At 67.9% G+C, this 16,105-nt stretch overlaps 2 protein-coding genes across 2 annotated transcripts; one reads left to right on the top strand and one right to left on the bottom strand.

Moving 5' to 3' along the window:
- On the top strand, positions 1-11,757 carry ESPN (espin). Its single transcript, XM_042031935.1, is given in 16 exon segments — positions 1-294; positions 1,104-1,297; positions 3,530-3,716; positions 3,805-3,987; positions 4,074-4,205; positions 4,307-4,526; positions 4,599-4,726; positions 4,728-4,877; positions 6,400-6,561; positions 6,639-6,813; positions 7,101-7,127; positions 8,365-8,510; positions 8,599-8,880; positions 10,917-10,996; positions 11,078-11,089; positions 11,184-11,757. Coding segments are annotated over 16 exon segments (2,520 nt in total). The 3' UTR covers positions 11,332-11,757.
- Positions 11,758-12,002: 245 nt separating this feature from the next.
- On the bottom strand, positions 12,003-16,059 carry TNFRSF25 (TNF receptor superfamily member 25). The gene is made up of 7 exons (XM_042031936.1): positions 15,593-16,059; positions 13,819-14,014; positions 13,585-13,716; positions 13,357-13,509; positions 13,182-13,266; positions 13,026-13,087; positions 12,003-12,941 (listed from the first exon to the last, which is right to left on the bottom strand). Exons 1-7 carry the CDS (start codon positions 15,620-15,622, stop codon positions 12,331-12,333), a joined length of 1,269 nt encoding a protein of 422 aa, XP_041887870.1. The 5' UTR covers positions 15,623-16,059; the 3' UTR covers positions 12,003-12,330.
- Positions 16,060-16,105: the final 46 nt, after the last annotated feature.

The following is a 16,105-nucleotide window of genomic DNA, read 5'->3' as shown; positions in this document are numbered from 1 at the left end:
ATGGCGCTGGAGCGTGTGCTGCTGGCGGCGCGACAGGGCGACGTGGAGGCGCTGCGGGGGCTGCGGGCGGCCGGGCTACTCCGGCCGGGGCTGCGGGACGCCCTGGGTGCGTCCCCCGCGCACCACGCCGCCCGCGCCGGCCGCCTCGCCTGCCTCCGGTACCTGGCGGCCGAGGCCGCGCTCCGTGGGGACGCGCGGGCGCGAAACGGGGCCACGCCGGCCCACGACGCCGCCGCCACCGGCAACCTCGCCTGTCTCCAGTGGCTGCTCACGCAGGGGGGCTGCGGCGTGCAGGTGCGAGCGGGGTCGCGGGGGGCGGCGGAGGGGCTCTCGGTGGCGCGGAAGGCCGGGGACACGTTCCGCGGTCCCGTGTGGGTGGCTGTGGCCGTGGGAGACGGTCACGCGTGGTGCTCCCAACTCTGCCGACGGCGAGCCGGGGTCCGTCTCAGCCGGCACGGGCAGGGCTCCACTGTGCCTAGCGGGCGGCATCCGACGGACCCGGAGAGTCCCCGGCATCCCGGAGGGGTTCAGCCGCGAGGGCAGCACATATTCCCCGGGGCTGCCGCCCCCTCCCGGGGTTACACAACGGCGGGACCGAGGCGGTAAGCGGCTTGCCCCGGGGCCGGCCGAGGGTTAAAGACATGTGACGGCCGAAGGAAGAGGAGGCGGCGGCGGGGCTGGAAGCGGGGATTAATCGGGAAGTAAGGGGTCAACACATCGACGACCTCCTGGCCAGGGGCCAGCCCTACCCGCGCCCCACCGAGCGTCAAGGGCGGACGGGCCGGCGGCACAGCGGGGCTCGGCGGCGAGTCCCTGCGGTTAGCGGCTCCGCGGCCGGTAGAACAAGGAGGGCATTGTGCTGCACTCACTGTGCGGACGCAGGCCCTGAGGGAGGGCAGACACGCTGGTCCCATGGTCCCTCCAATGCCCTGTGCTCCTGCTCCAGCCCCGCTCGGTACGGACAGGAACTTCATCCTGGCCATCCCATCCGCCCGGAAGCAGGTCCGGGCTGGGGGATGCCCCACGGCTGCCTGCGGTCCCCAGCCCCCTTGTCGGAAGGGCTTGGTCCCTCGTACTGACAGCCGTCCCACTTCCTCCTGCAGGATACAGACAACTCTGGTGCCACCATCCTGCACCTGGCAGCCCGCTTTGGTCACCATGAGGTGATCGACTGGCTCCTCCGCTTTGGAGGCAGCGACCCCACGGCGGCCACCAACACGGGAGCACTGCCCGTCCACTACGCTGCGGTCAAAGGGGATTTCCCTTCCCTGCGACTCCTCTTGGGACACTGCCCCAGGTAACGGCCCCCACTGCTGGCAGCGAGACAGGGTCTGCCGGAAACTTGGCATCCACCAGCAGGAGAGGGGCTAGTGGGAGAACAGGGTGCCTGCTGTGGCCCTAACCCTCCCTCCAGCCACTGGCAAGGTGCCAGCACTGGGGACGAATGCTGCAGCCACCCTGATCCCCCAGCTCCAAGGGCAACGCGGCCACGTTATCAGGCTGGGCAGCCAGCTGCACCTTCTTTATGGCCCAGAAAGAAAGGGCGAGGAAGAGAGGGGCGAGCGCTGGCAGAAATATTGTCACTGGCCGCTGAGTCGGCTCCTGGCGCGGGGCGATAACACAGCCGCCTTTGTCCGCCCGCTGTTATGTAAATGGATTAGGCTGACCGCCGAGGAGAGGCTGCTCCCCGCGCCGGAGACGACCTTTCCGTTTGCCCAGGTCCGTGGGCATTGCTGGACATGGCAGCCTCTCTCAGACGGCTCGGTCGCGGCAGCATCCTCGCTTTGCCTCCTGAGCGGTACCTGGGCCGGGCTGGTCCCCGGGTTACATGACATAGCAGCCCACAGGGCCCGCGATGCCGGACCTCGCCACGAGGCTGCAGCAGGCGATTAGGTGGCCCTTAATCCGATTTCCCGTGGTGGGCAGAGGCCACTAGAAATAACCCACAGACCCGGCCAAAGAGAAGCCGGGGGGATGCGCTATTGCTCCACATTGTCCCTGGAAGGCTCCAGGGCTGTAGATGAGAGGGGTTGCACAGCTCTCCCACATCCAGGGAGTCCTGAGGCAACGGGATGTGAACCGGGGCTCGGCACCCCTCTGTCTCTGGGTGCCACAACCCCAGACCCCTGCATCCTTTCCCCCAGGCAGGGCCACAGAGCTCATTGCAGAACCCCTGCATCCCATGGCACTCACTGGCCACAGCTGTCCCAGCCCCAGTTCTTTATCTCCTTGCCCCAGGTGGGGGCTCATTTTAGCCCTGAGCACCTCTGGGATTAACCCCTGCAGCCCGAGCCCAGCCCCAAATCAGTCACTGCTCCTGCTCGATGCCCACTGTGTCGGCCCAGGTGTGGCACGGCGCTCGCATTGCCTTTCACGCTGCTTGCCGGGGCTGCTCCGCTGCTGTCACCGCCTTCCCCCTGAATTATTTAGGACTGGCCCTGTTCCCAGCCCCGCGCCTGCCCGGAGGCTCTGTTACAGCTGCGAAATCCAATCCCTGGTGCCGCTGTGGGATGCTGGCGCTCCCAGCCCACCTTTGCACAGGCCCGCGGGGCCCCCGGCAGCCGGTGGCCCAGCATGGGGTCCCAGCCATCTGGCAAAGCAGTTTACTGGTGCTGCCCAAGTGGCTTAACCCCTTCCCAGTTACTGGGAAATGGCAATCAGGGGCTGACCCTGTGCCTGTGCTCCGCTGTCCCCCATGCCCCAAGCCCCATCCCCAGCCCCTGCTCAGGGAGCACCCAGCGCTGTGCCAGCCTGGCACTGCTGGACCGCGGGGCAGGCACTCTGTGGCACGGCACACCAGGCACAGCGGGAAGGGAGCTCTGGCCACAACCTGTCTCACAGTTACAGGGATCAATTATTAAGGGCCTGCGATCATTGCGATAACAGAGCAGAGTATTTATTGCTCTTCCTTTTTTAAATATTCAACAGGTTTTTTTATGGAGCACTTAATAAAACAGCTTCCTGTGGGGTGGGGAGGCAGGATGCAGGATGTGGGATGCAGAATATGGGTCTGTGGGGGATGTGGGGTAAAAGATATGGGATTCAGGATTTGGGTTGCACAATTTGGGATACACAATTCAGGACGAGAGACACAAGGATGCCAAGGCCTTTTGGGGCAGTGAGGGGACTCTGATACCCGGCAGCTGGGCTGGGCAGTGCCATGGTGAAGGTTGGCCTTTCCCCACCGGCTCCACGTCTGGTGCTGTGTAAGCAGCTTACTTTAAAATACGACTAAATTGCAGTGTCCAAAAACAGCCGGAGGAAGGAGCTTAGCCTAAGCAGGCTGATTAACTTAGTGACCTCCCGCTGCAGCTGCAGCCACCGCCACCACATGGGGACCTATGGGAAGCCATGGGGTGGACAGCTCCCAGCCCTGGTACTGCCCTGCCTGCCCGCAGCTGTGTCCCTTGCACCTCCCCATGTTCCTTGTGTCCCTCAAATCCTCATGTCCCTATATCCTGCCTGCCCCCTGTCCCAGCACTGGCAGTAGCAGTGGCCACAGGTGACAGGCGCTGTGCCCCACTTGCAGTACCCTGAGTGCCCAGACCAAGACGGGGGCCACCCCGCTGTACCTCGCCTGCCAGGAGGGCCACCTGGAGATCATCCAGTACCTGGTTCAGGACTGTGGGGCTGACCCCCACGCGCGCGCTTATGACGGCATGACCCCACTGCACGCCGCCGCCCAGATGGGCCACAACACTGTCATCGTATGGCTGGTAAGCGCTGTGCAGGCACAGCATGGCACGGCGTGGCGGCACAGCACGGGGCGCACAGCCTCAGTGCTCAGCCCACCTGCCCACACAGATGAGCTTCACGACGGTGAGCCTGTCGGAGCGGGACGCCGAGGGGGCCACAGCCATGCACTTCGCTGCCAGCCGCGGCCATGCCAAGGTGCTGAGCTGGCTGCTGCTGCACGGCGGGGAGATCACTGCTGACAGCTGGGGCGGCACACCGCTGCATGATGCCGCCGAGAATGGCGAGCTGGAGGTGGGTGCTGGTAGCCAACAGGGTGTCAGGGCGAGGGGGGGGGGGGGCTTTCCTCCAGCCCTGCCATGCACCCCCACTCTCCCCAGTGCTGCCAGATCCTGGTGGTGAACGGTGCCGACCTCAGCATCTGTGACCAGGATGGCTACACAGCAGCCGACCTCGCTGACTACAATGGCCACAGCCACTGCGCGCAGTACCTGCGCACCGTGGAGAACATGGTACGGCAGTGCCCGGGGACGAGCGCATGGGGAGCACACAGGGAGCACGCAGGGCCTCGCCACCCCTGCCCTGCTGCCTGACCCCATGGCTGTGCCAGCAGAGCGTGGAGCACCGCGTGCTGTCACGAGACCCCTCGGTGGATGGGGAATGCCGACAGCCCGACTCGGGCATGTCATCGCCTAACACCACGGCGTCAGTGCCCCAGGCGCGCTTCGAGGTGGGCTCCCCTGCCAGCACCCTCTCCAACTACGACTCCTGCCACTCCAGCCAGTGCAGCACCGGGGAGAAGAGGGGCGGCCCCCCAGGGGCCCCCGCCGCCCGTGAGTGCGGGGCCAGGGGGCGCGGGGCGGGGGGTGCGGGTCCAGCCCCCCCTGACCCCCTGCCCTGCGCAGGGGTGCCTGAGCCGGCGCTGGCGGACATGCAGGCGTACATGGACATGCTGGACCCCGAGATGCAGCCACGGGGCCGGGGCCCAGCAGGCGAGGGCCCTCCACCGCCACCACCCCCTGCCTTCCCCCCACCCCCCCCCCCCCCCCCCCGCCACCCGGCCACCCCCGCCACCCCCCGGCTACCCTGCACCTGCGCCCCCCAGTGCCCCCCACACCGCTGACATCTACGTGCGGGCCAAGAACAACCTGCGGCATGTGGAGAGCCAAGCACTGCGCCGAGAGGTACGGCCCCATGCACCGCGTCCCCTGCACCAATCCCCATGCACAGCTCAAGGGACATACCACCCGGGAGGGACATGCCACGGGGCACCCATTCCCTTTTGAGGAGTTTTTGCCTGCACTGGGAGGGGACAGTCCCAGCTGGAGGCCACATGCCTTGCCTGCAACGCTGGCTGGGGGGGGGCTGGGGCTCAACCTGCAACGAGAATGCAGCAAGCTGGGGCCAGTGATGCTCTGGTGGCTCCATGGCACTGGGTGGGCTCACTGCACCGGCTGGGGCACCCGGCAGCACCATGCCATGGCAGCCGCGCCCATGTGGCCCCGGCGATGCCACCGGCACCATGCCGAGCTGGGCGTGGGCAGCTGCGCAGGCGGTAACCCGAGCGGCCGGCTCCGGTGTCGCCCGCACCACAGGTGTCGGGTGGCACAGCCAGCACTGCCAGGAGCTGAGAGGGCTCAGCCAGGCGTGCACAGGTAAGAGGGGTGCAGCCCCCCATGGCGGGCTGGGGGAGCATAAGGATGCAGTAGGTTTGGGGTCGCCCTGACCCCCTACCATGGCTCTCGCCACCCCACCGGGGACAGGATTCTGGCCACGGTCAGGGCACTGGCAGAGCCCAGCACTCTGGGGGATGGGGCACATGGGGTGGGGGTCTCGGTAGAACAGTATGTGCCAGGCACGTGGCGGGCTCGGGACCCCACAGCGCTCGATGCGCAGGGCCTTGGCTCTTTAATGCTTACCGCAGTAACGGGCTGTCCTGGGGAGATGTGGGCATGTGGCAGAGCGGTGCCACAGTGGTGTGGGTACCGCATGAAACGGGGCTCAGCGGCACGGACCCTAGCGCCAGACCGGGGCTTGGACTGCCGGAGCTGGAGCCAGGCTTAGCACAACTCCCATGGCAGCCGGAGCAGGAAGCACTGAGCTGACGTTTGTTGACTTAGCTGGGGCTGGCGGCGGCGGCGAGCACCCGGGCTCACTGTGAAAATGCCATGGGTGGAGGTGGCGTACGGAGAAATACAAATAGCGGGGCCCCCAGCAAGGGGAGCAGGGCTGTGCCGCGGTGGCACCCCAAACCCGGGGAGCAGGCACAGCCCCCTGCAGCGCGGCTCTCGGCAGCACAACTCGCAAAGCCGCTGTGGAATGCGCCGGGGTGAGCTGAGGCTGCGCTGCCTGAGAGCCCTGTTCAGAGGGAGGTTTGGAACCGGGCCCCAGCCCCGCGCGGGATAAGCTTCCGGTAATCTGCGGGGCTGGGGCTCGGCGCTCCTGTTCCCAGGGGGTTATCCCGGGGGAGGCTTGGCCAGGATCCTGGGCACAGGCTATGGGGTCACAGTGCCAGGCACTGATGCCGCACGCTGCCACCGTGGCACGCAGCCCCGTTTGCCGAACAGACCCCAGGGCATGCACCTGTTGTCCCTCCTGGCTCTGCATCTGGCCCAAGGCAAACCGCTGGCACGGTCCTACTCCACCACGGCCCTGCGCCACGGTCATAGCCAGGCACGGCGGTGCTGAGGTGGACTCCCCTTGCAGCTGGCATCGCGTGACAGCAGTCCCGAGGGCCTGCGCCGGGCCGACTCCAGCAGGCGGTCAAGGAATTTCGGCAAGCAGCCGAGCACCGGTGACTACTACAAGCACCTGGGGGACGTTGTGGCCGAGCAGCCAGGCCCCCAGCGAATGGCGCACACCGAGGAGGTGAGACCCGTGCCGCGAGCCTGTGCACAGCTCAGCGGCACCGGCACCGAGCAACGCCTGCCCATGCTCTCTTCCAGGCATCACCCATCTCGGCGGACACCATGAGCAATGGGGAGAGCAAGCCTGGTGCCGAGCTGCCGCCCCCACCCCCGCCCCCCCCACTGCCCGACACCTCCTGCCCGACGCCCCCACCGCCGCCCCCGCTCGCCGAGACTCCCGCCGGGCCCCGCCGCTCCTCCTCCTCTACGGGAAGTAAGTGGCAGGGTGCCGGGTGGGCACGGGGGGTGATCCTGGGCACTGTCCCATTGGCTGCACTGTGGCATTGACCGCCTTGGCTCGTCTCCTCCCGCGGCACTTCGGCCGCGCGGCTCCTGACAGCCTTTCTGTCCTTCTCTCCTCCGGTGTCGGCGCGGGGGCCCCCACGCCCGCTCGCCCCTGCCTGCTCTCACTGCTGGCCGCTTCTCTTCTCTCTTGTCTCGCGGTGGCCAAATCCTTCCTCTGCCGCGCGCCCTGCGCCGCCTCTCTGCTTCTCTCCCTAGGAGGAAAGGCGCTCAGGCAGATGAAGAGTAAGTACCGCGGTCCCACGCTCCTCCCTGCTCAGGGGGTGCCCTGGCGCGGGGCACAGCCGGAGGGGCCCGTCCCGGCGCCGTCCTGTGCTGCAGCCACGGGCCACCGATGGCTGCTGGGGCTGCCACCTGCCCGCGGCGCTCCCGCGGCCGAGCCCTCGCTGCGCGTCGCCGGCCGGCGGTGCCACGCGGGAGGCCAAGCGCTGGTGCGGGGCTACCGAAGCCGCCAGGCAGGGCTGGCAGGGCTGGGCAGGCAGCCGGGCCCCACGGCCCCGCGGCCCCGCACACAGAGAGCCTTTGTTCGCGCTCAGCCGGCCGGCGTGACCCCGCCACGTGAGCGCACCGGCCGCTCCCCCGCCGCTGACTGCAGCCGGGCTTGGCCGCTGCTCGGCGCCCGCTTTATTAGCGCCGGTCCCGGGACCGGGGGGTCTCAGCCGGCGCTGGATGGCAGCGCGCGCGTCCCGCTGGGCCCTCAGCACCCGCAGCCCTCTGCCTCCGGCGTCGCGCAGCCGAGCGGAGCGAGCTGCGGGCGCCGGCCGCGGGGAGGGGGCTCTGCCTTGGCACGGTACCATGGGCCATTAGGGACTCACGCATGGCTGGCACGGACGGTGGGTGCTCGCGGGGCGGGTGGCACGAGCAGTGGGCAAAGCAACCCCGGGGTGCCGGTGCCACGCAGCCCTTTGGGCACCGGGCTGGCAGGGGGTCTGGCTCAGGGTATCGGTGCATCGCTGCCGGGAGCTGCCAGGGGAGCGTAGGGGCCGTCCTGCAGTGCCGGCGCTGTCACCGGCCATGGAGCCATCCCTCCAGAGACACGCTTCTGTTGCAGCATAGTGCCTCGGGGGCATGGGGTGACATTCGGGGCTGGGGCCAGCCTGGGACCCTTGCAGCTGAGTGTTGGGGTGCTGCTCCGGCAGGGTGCCATGGACCCTGTAAACTGCTGTTGGAGTGCTGGTCTTATGGATCTGCGGAGCTGGGGTGCCAGGTTGTTGAGTGCTGGGGGGTTGCTCCACTGGGATCTGATGGACCCAGGAGTTGGGTGATGTGCTGTTCCTGTGGACCGGTGAGCTGGGTGTCAGGACGCTGCTTCAGGGGCATTCCAGGGGCTCCTGGATGGCGGGGAGGGGGGCAGTCAGCCAGCCACCCCTCCACCCCACTACCCTGCAAGCTGATGGAGGATTCACAGAGGCAGGGAGATGGTGCTGGCGGGGTGCTTACTGCCCCTCCTGCCTCCCTCCAGGCACCAAGTCCTTCAACATGATGTCCCCCACCGGCGACAACTCGGAGCTGCTGGCCGAGATCAAAGCTGGGAAGAGCCTCAAGCCGACGCCACAGAGCAAAGGCTTCACCACCGTCTTCTCCGGCAGCGGCCAGGCAGGGGCCAACGTAGGTGGTGATGGGGGCCAGGGGAGCCGGTGGCGCGGCGCAGCACAACACGGCAAGTGCCCACCGCCCTCCCTCCCTCCTTCCACAGGCAGAGTCGCCAGTGTCGTCCCCGTCACCCACCAGGACGCCCACCCCGCCGGCCACCCCCGAGGCTGCTGGGCCACCACGCTGCCTGGCAGGGGGCTCACCAGAGCCAGTGCTGAACGGAAGCTCACCGGTGCCAGCAGTAGGCGCTGGGGCAGCGGTGGAGGTGGAGGCGCTGGTGCCGAGCCAGGACGAGCAGGGCCGACCCATCCCCGAGTGGAAGCGGCAGGTGATGGTGCGCAAGCTGCAGCTCCGCATGCAGGAGGAAGAGGAGCAGCGGCGCAAGGTAGGGGGGTCCCACGTGCTGCGGCGGCGAGCGCGGCGCGGGCATGGCCCAAGCAGCTCAGGACCTGGCGAGATGGCGTGCGCGGCATTGCCTCCGGCTCCCAGTTGGGCTGGGGGACCACCCTACCTGCATGCAGGGGCGTCACACCCCGGGGATGCCACACACGGCGGCAGTGGCACGAGGTGCGTGCGGCACGGCCTCAAGAGCCCCTTTGCCCTCTTTCCCGCCGCAGCCTGGGAGCCGCTCGCCGCCCCTGTGCCGGCGCGGGCCACCTGCCCGCGGGGGCATGCCGGGACCCGCCGGGCAGCCGATGCGGGAGGAGGACATGCAGCACCTGGAGAGGCAGCTGGGGAGCCTGCGGGTGATGCACGAGGCGCAGCCGGGGCAGCCGCTTCCTGGGGCGCCGGAGGAGGAGCTGCCACCACTCGTGCCGCTCTCCGCGCCCCCGGCACCCCGGCGCTTCGCCCTCGCCCAGGAGGACGTGCCTGCCCGCGGCAGCCAGTCCCCCACACTGCCGAGGAGCCCGGCCACACCACCAGCCACGCTGAGGGACCGGGAGGGCCCTGGGGCGGGGGGAGCGGTGGGCAGCCCCGGTGCCCAGCACGACGCCCGGCGCGAGATCCTGGGTTGCGGTGTCTCCGTCCGCAGCCTCAAGGCCAACTACGAGGGGCCAGGGGGGCCCCCTGCACCTCCCCCCAGGGTCACCAAGCGCAAGCGGGTGCAACCCCCTGGTAGCACCCGCCGACCCATCCTGGAGGAGGAATACGGGGATGGGGCACTGCGGCGGAGCAGGCCAGCGCTGCCAGAGCCAAGCAGCCCACATGAACGCACCAAGGGGTGCAAGGAGCGCGCCGTTTTCCTCTTCCTGGAGCACTGGAAGAAGCGAGCACTCGCGGCGGTGCCTGGGGAGGAGCGGCCGCGGCGGCCGGGGAGGCGGCGGCCGGCAGCGGGGCGCCTGCTGGCCCGCTGGAGGAGTGTTGCCCGCCGGGTCCCAGGGCGTCAGATCCGGCGGCTGAGCCGCACCACAGTGCTGTACTGGCCCCAACACTTCCTGCCCCACGTCGGCGGCTCGCCCATGCCCCACGACAGCCTCCCGCTCGACCTCTTCATGCTGGGCTACTTCCAGCTGCTGGAGATGCCCCTCAGCCCCGAGGAGCGGCGCTTCCGCCACCTCCTCTGCTACGAGATGTTTGACCGCCTGGGCAGCCACAGCTGGCACCGCGTCCGCTGTTTCCACCGCACCGTGCTGGAGCAGGTCGAGGCTGGCCACCGCCACTGGCTTGACGGCTTTGAGGACCTCGTGCAGGAGTTTTTTGGGGATGACCCTGTGGCAGTGGCAGAGAGCCTACCAGAGCCCCCCACCATGGCCCCGGAAGGGCAGGGGGCAGCAGTGCCAGTGCCGGAGCTGGGGGAGTTCAGCGAGGAGGACGTCTGCCGCTTCATTGACCGCAGCTTCTCCTTCTGGAAGGAGAAGGAGGCAGAGATGTTCGACACCTGATCCCGGCGGGATGCTGCAGGCTGTGCCAGTGGTGTGGCGTGGGGCGGTAGCAAGCTCAGGGGACAGCTATGGCCTGGTGCCCGGCTGCGCTCGCCTGCCTCTGTGGCTCGTGGTGCAGCTCAGCTTGGCAGAGGGCTGGGTGTTGTTCTGCGCGGCCCCCGGCCGAGGTTGCAGTGTGTGCCGCTTGCCGTGGCTGTGTGTTGTGTGGGAGGTGCAGCGGCGGGGCTGCGCTCTCCTCTGGTGTGGCGTTTGCGGTGCCGGGGCAGCGTGGGCCCCCGCGTGTCATGCAATAAAGCTGTGGTGTGCTTGCAAGGGCTGGCCACGCCACGCGCTCCTTCCTCCTCCCGGCGCCGGCGGAAGGCGGGCAGTGAGGGGCGCGTCGGCGAGCCATGTGCTGGTGAACCCCACCAGTACCGTGCCAAGGAGGGCGGCTGCCAGAAGGATGTGATGCCACGCACCAGGACGATGGTGCGGCCCCATGGTGCCGGCAGTGAGGGCGGGCTCCCGGCAGTGCCGGTAACACGGCTGTCTGTTGCAGGAGAAAGAAGAGGAGGCGCGCCTGGCCAGCATGCCGGCCTGGAGGAGGGACATCCTGCGCAAGAAGCTGGAGGAAGAGAGGTGAGCCAGGGTCGGGGGATGCCGCACCAGCCGGTCACTCCCGAGGCTCTGCTAACCCCACTCTCCCCTTTGCCTTCGCAGGGAGCAGAAACGGTGAGTGCCGCAAGCCCCTTCCTTGGGTGGGCGGGCACGGCGGCTCCCGCGGCTCTGGTGACCGCGGCGCCCTGTGCCCTCTGCTGCTGAGCAGGAAAGAGCAGGAGAAGCTGAAGCGGGAGGAGGAGGAGAAGGAGAAGGAGCAGTCGGAAAAGCTAAGGACTCTCGGGTACGATGAGACAAAGCTGGCGCCCTGGCAGCGACAGATCATCCTTAAGAAGGGGGACATAGCCAAGCACTAGCCACGCCACACCGCATCCTGGCTCTTCGCAGCAGGAGGAGGCTGGCAGGTCCTCCCATGGACCGCGACATGCCTCGGCACCCTCCTCCTGCCGTGGATGGCCACATAGCCCAACCCAGAGAAGCCCCCACCACCGCCCCAGGCACCCGTAGCCCTCCCCACGCCCCCATCCCGCTGCCGCCAGCCCACCGCCACTTTGTGCTGCCCGTTGCAAAGCGAGCTGCCGCGGCGTGGGACATGCGGCTCCGTGCGCACTGCCCGGCTCGGCCGCTGCGGCTGGGCTCGCCGCACGCCCCGCTGGCACCACTCGCCGATGCAGCGCGCTCGCCCTCACTCCTGCCCTTCCAGAGCCGCTCACGGCCAGCTTCCGGCTCACCTGCGCCCAGACCGCCTGCCTTTCCAGAGATTAAAACGATAAACCCCGCCAGCAGTGCCCCGCGCCTTCCTGGGGCTGCTCACACCTTCCCCCACCCACACCATGCTCGCCGACAGCGGTGCCCCCCTCACCCACATCACCACAATCACCCCCATCACCCACACCGCCTGCATCTCTGCCAGCACCCACGTTGCCTGTCACCTGTGGTGGCCACATCACCAGTGGTGGCCCTGAGGCCAGCAGTGCCCTGGTGCCCGGCCGACGCAGCCTTGTGAAGAAGGGCCAGGGCTGGCGGATGGAGAGCACACCACTTTATTGGGGCGGGGGAAGGAGCGCCCGGCAGTGGGCAGCCTTGAGAACTATCCCATGGGTTCGCGGTGGGCTCGGTGCCCGCTCGTCCCGCGAGTGGCTGGGCAGCCGACGTGCTGGGGCATGGGGTCCTCCCCGGCCCTGGGAGCAGGGGGACATAAATAGAGGGGACAGGCAGGTGGGAAGGGGACATAAAACTGACATAAAATGTCTACACGGCATAAGTAACAATACTTAGGGTATGGCTGGGATGAGGTGCCCAGTGAGATGTGGAGGTGTCGGGACCTCCCTGTGCCAGGGTGCTGATGCTGAGGATCAGGGTCCCGCAGACAGGCTCTGGCGCAGTGCCTCGGCGCAGCCGGCCAGCTCCATGTGCTCCAGGGCGGCAAAGACGTGGTCCAGTGTGGCACTGGTCTGCTGGCACCAGCGCTTCAGCATCTCGTACTGCTGGTCACGGATGTGGGCCACCTCCAGCTCCACCAGCTCAATCTCTGCCTCCCGCAGCTCCAGCATCCGCATGAACTCCTTCCAACGCCGTACTGGCACCACGTCGATGACGGCATAGAGCTGGCTGCCCTGCAGCAGGGCACTGCGGGGCTCCGGGGGTGCAGAGGGCTCCCCTTCGTCACTGGGGGGCTCACACGGCAGAGCCTGGTGTTTGAGGCTCTGCCTTGCTGTGCCAGTGGCATGCTCTGTCGCCTGTGGGGAGCACGGCTGGATCCAGCACAGGTTGTCCCACCTCCGGGCATTGAACTGGCACCATGGTGTGGCTGCAGCCCCAGCCATGGAGGTGGTGGCCTGTGCCGTGGGGAGGGGACCACCTGCCAGGGCATCATGCCAGAGCCTCTTCCTCTTGTGGTAAATGGCAAGGGCACCCAGGAAGAGGGGCCCGGTGAGTCCCAGCAGGATGTACTCCAGACCTGAGCCTGCAAGGAGAAGTAGGAGCATTCCCAGCAGCTGGCCGGCAGGGTGACTGCACACCACCGCCCCTGGCCCCCTTGTCCCCATACCTTGGTCGTTGTTGCTGCCGCACACCTGCTGGCACTCTTTCCCACACGTGTCCAGGGTACTCCTGCAAGGAGATAAGACCCGTGGGTGCCATGCTGTGCCATGCCATGAGCCCTACATGTGTTCCTGGCTGGGACACAGGGAGGGTCAATGCTTACGTGTGGCATGGCCGGCACTCGTCACCCTCTCTGTAGAAGTCGGGCTTGCAGCTGCTGTCGCAAAGTGTGTCCTGCACGTCCGAGCCTGGGAAGAGGGTGGGCATGAGGCAGGGTGGCACAGCCAGAGGTGGCACAGCTAGGCAGGTTGAGCCGTGGGGCAGCTGGCAGCACTCACAGGGTCGCTGGATAAGGCGTCCAGTGCAGGGCTGGCATTTCCGGCAAGAGAACTCGCTGCAGGGCTCGTCAAGGCAGACACGGAAGTGGCCGGGCTCACAGCCACAGGCGACGTTGCTGGTGGCCGAGCAGTTGCTCAGCACACTCTGGAAAGCTGCAGAAAGCAGGCGGTGAGCAGCATGGCACCACGCTGCATGGCACAGCACAGCGTGGTGTGGTGCCAGCTCACCTTGTCGGTCACACTCGTAGCAAGCCTGGCACTCGCTGAGGGTGTTGGGCTGGGTGCGGAAGGTGCCGGCGGGACAGGCGAGGCACACGCTGCCATTCTCAGGGCTTGTGCAGGGCTTGGACAGGAATGTCCCTGCAGGGACAGTGGGGTGACAGGGAGCACGGCCACCTGGAGCAATGCACCTGCTGTGCCATGGTGTGCTGTGCCCTGCCGCACGGACCGGGCAGCGCTCACCTGCGGGACACTGGGGGCAGCACTGGTGAGCAGTCTCTATCCAGTTCATGCCGGCGGGGCAGGGGGACCTGGTGGCACGTCTCCGCAGGCGAAGGAGTGGCTGCACCAGGACCCGCTGCCTTCGCGGCACGGCGTGGTCCCGCCACCCTGGGGGCTGCGATTCGCTGGCCACCAGCCACAGCGCTGCCAAGATCACCTGCAAGCAGGGAGAGAGCAGGGCTGCAGGCAGCCGAGGTGCTCCAGGAGCCGTGCACCCGTGGGGACGGCCCTCACACCAGCTCCTGCTGGGCTACCGGAGACAGAGTCGTACCTGGAACTGTGTGGACACCGGTGCCTGCACGGGGCAGAACGGCTGAAGCCGTGTCCCTCTGCCCCACAGCTGCGTGGGTGTGCTGCCCCAGGCCCGGGAATGCCCCGCGGCAGTCCCTGTGCTCTGCTTTCCCCGCAGTACACGGGCAAGCAACTTCCTCCTGGCACTGCGGGGGCCACTGTGCCACAGCCTGCGCCCAGGGGGCTGTCAGGTGCCCCCGTGTGCTCTGCAAATTGTGCTTCCAGGCTGGCTGGGGAGCGGCCCTGGGATGCTCGATCGCCTGTGCCAACAGGACCCCTGCCATATCCCCAGGGACGGCGCCGAGGGAGTCAGGCACACGGACTGCTGGTGGTGCCAAAGATCGCCAGCACAGGGAGGTGTCGGCAGGCGGGCGCGTAGGGGTTAAGGCTGTCAGCTTTGACTTTCCTGGGGTTTATCTCCCTCAGAGAGGAGGTGATTTCCTCCCCGAAAGGAAGCCGTGCCTGGCTCACGCTCTCCCCGATGCTATCGCGCCTCGTTACGCGCGTCCCAAAGTAGGTCACTGCTCCCCCGCAGGGTGCCAGGTGCTGTCCGCAGGGCAGCCCCGCTCCCCTGGAAGCCCCGGTGGGTGCAGCGAGCAGTGCCCACGCTGACACCCCTTCTACAGGCCGGGCCGGGGGCTGAGAGGACCGTGGCGCTGACAGCGTGGGCAGGGAGCCAGGGGATTCCTCGCTGGGGGCTGGATTTCCCAGCCGTGATGGCCCCGATTACGGCAGTTGAATCATTTTCTACTAAACCCGCCGCCACCGGCAGACTGGAAACCGCTCTGGGCCGCCCCGCACGCAGAGCGCTGCCGGCAGATCCGGGCGGCTGCCTCAGCCGCGGCTGCCAGCGGCACATCTGAGTCACCGCTGAGGCACGACCGTCCCGCAGCGGGGCCCTGCCCGCGCACCCCGCCTGCAGACCGGCAGCTGCTCCTGCCCAGCGCGGGGAGCAGATGCCCGATGGACAGGGGAGCCGTGGGCACGGGGCAGTCCCAGGGCTGGCTGCGCGGTGAGGACAGCCACCGCCGCTTGTGCCCTGCAAGCGCCTCTCCCGCCCGTAACGCAGCCGCCGCTCCCGGCGCCCGTGCGCCGGGGCCGCCACCCGTGTGCCCAGCCCCGCAGGCCGTCGGCATAGCCAGTCCCCGTGGCTCTGCCCTTCCTGTACCTTCCTGTGACCCCCCACGCTCCCCATGGCCGCATCCTGTCTGCGGCCGAGATTTCACGGCTTGTGGCCCCCGTGGTCATGCCACACCGTGAGTGTTTTGGTGCAGCAGAGCCCAGCCCCAGCTGTTAGCCAGCGGGGTAAACGGTTTTGGCACGCTTGGCACTGGAGTTAATCCAACTTCCTCCCTCCCTCCTCCAGACCCGCTACGGCCACAGCCGTGGGACACCCCACAATTGGTGCCAGGGCTCCATGGGACCCCCACACCACCGCACTCACCCAAGCCACCCCAGGGCAGCAACACTTCATCCTTGTGGCCGATGCGGCTGGGTCATGCCGGGGCGGTGAGGGGAGCGGGCAGCAGGTGCAGTGGGGTGTCGGGGCAGCTCAGTGCCCGGGCAGGGTGCCCCGGCACCCCATGGCTGCCGTCAGCAGCACGCGACACGTGGTGAGTGAGCGCCAACCCTCCCCAGACAGGCTTTTACGCCCAACCGCAGCAGGAGGAAATGCTTTTTTGGGTATGAGTCCAGGGGGTAAGAAACCACATGACGGGAGTGCTGGGCGCGGGAGGGACTTGCACTGCCTCGCCGCGGGCCCGGCCACCGCCCTCCCTTGCCCGTTGGCACAGACCCACGGTAGCGGGGGGAGGCAGGGTGTGGGGGGGAGCAGTGCTGACCCCCACCCCAGGGATCCATCCCCAGCCCGAGCTCCAGTACGGGAGGCTGGAACTGGCCACAGCCCCCTCTTTGTCTGTCCCGGTGGGGCTCCCTCAGCCGTGCAGCACCCACCCAG

This window comes from Corvus kubaryi, unplaced genomic scaffold (genome assembly GCF_017639235.1).
Source record: "Corvus kubaryi isolate FWS band 111438036 unplaced genomic scaffold, C.kubaryi_AGA036_p1.0 37352, whole genome shotgun sequence".
Classification (NCBI taxonomy): Eukaryota; Metazoa; Chordata; class Aves; order Passeriformes; family Corvidae; genus Corvus; species Corvus kubaryi.
This window is presented reverse-complemented; position numbering and strand designations above follow the sequence as displayed.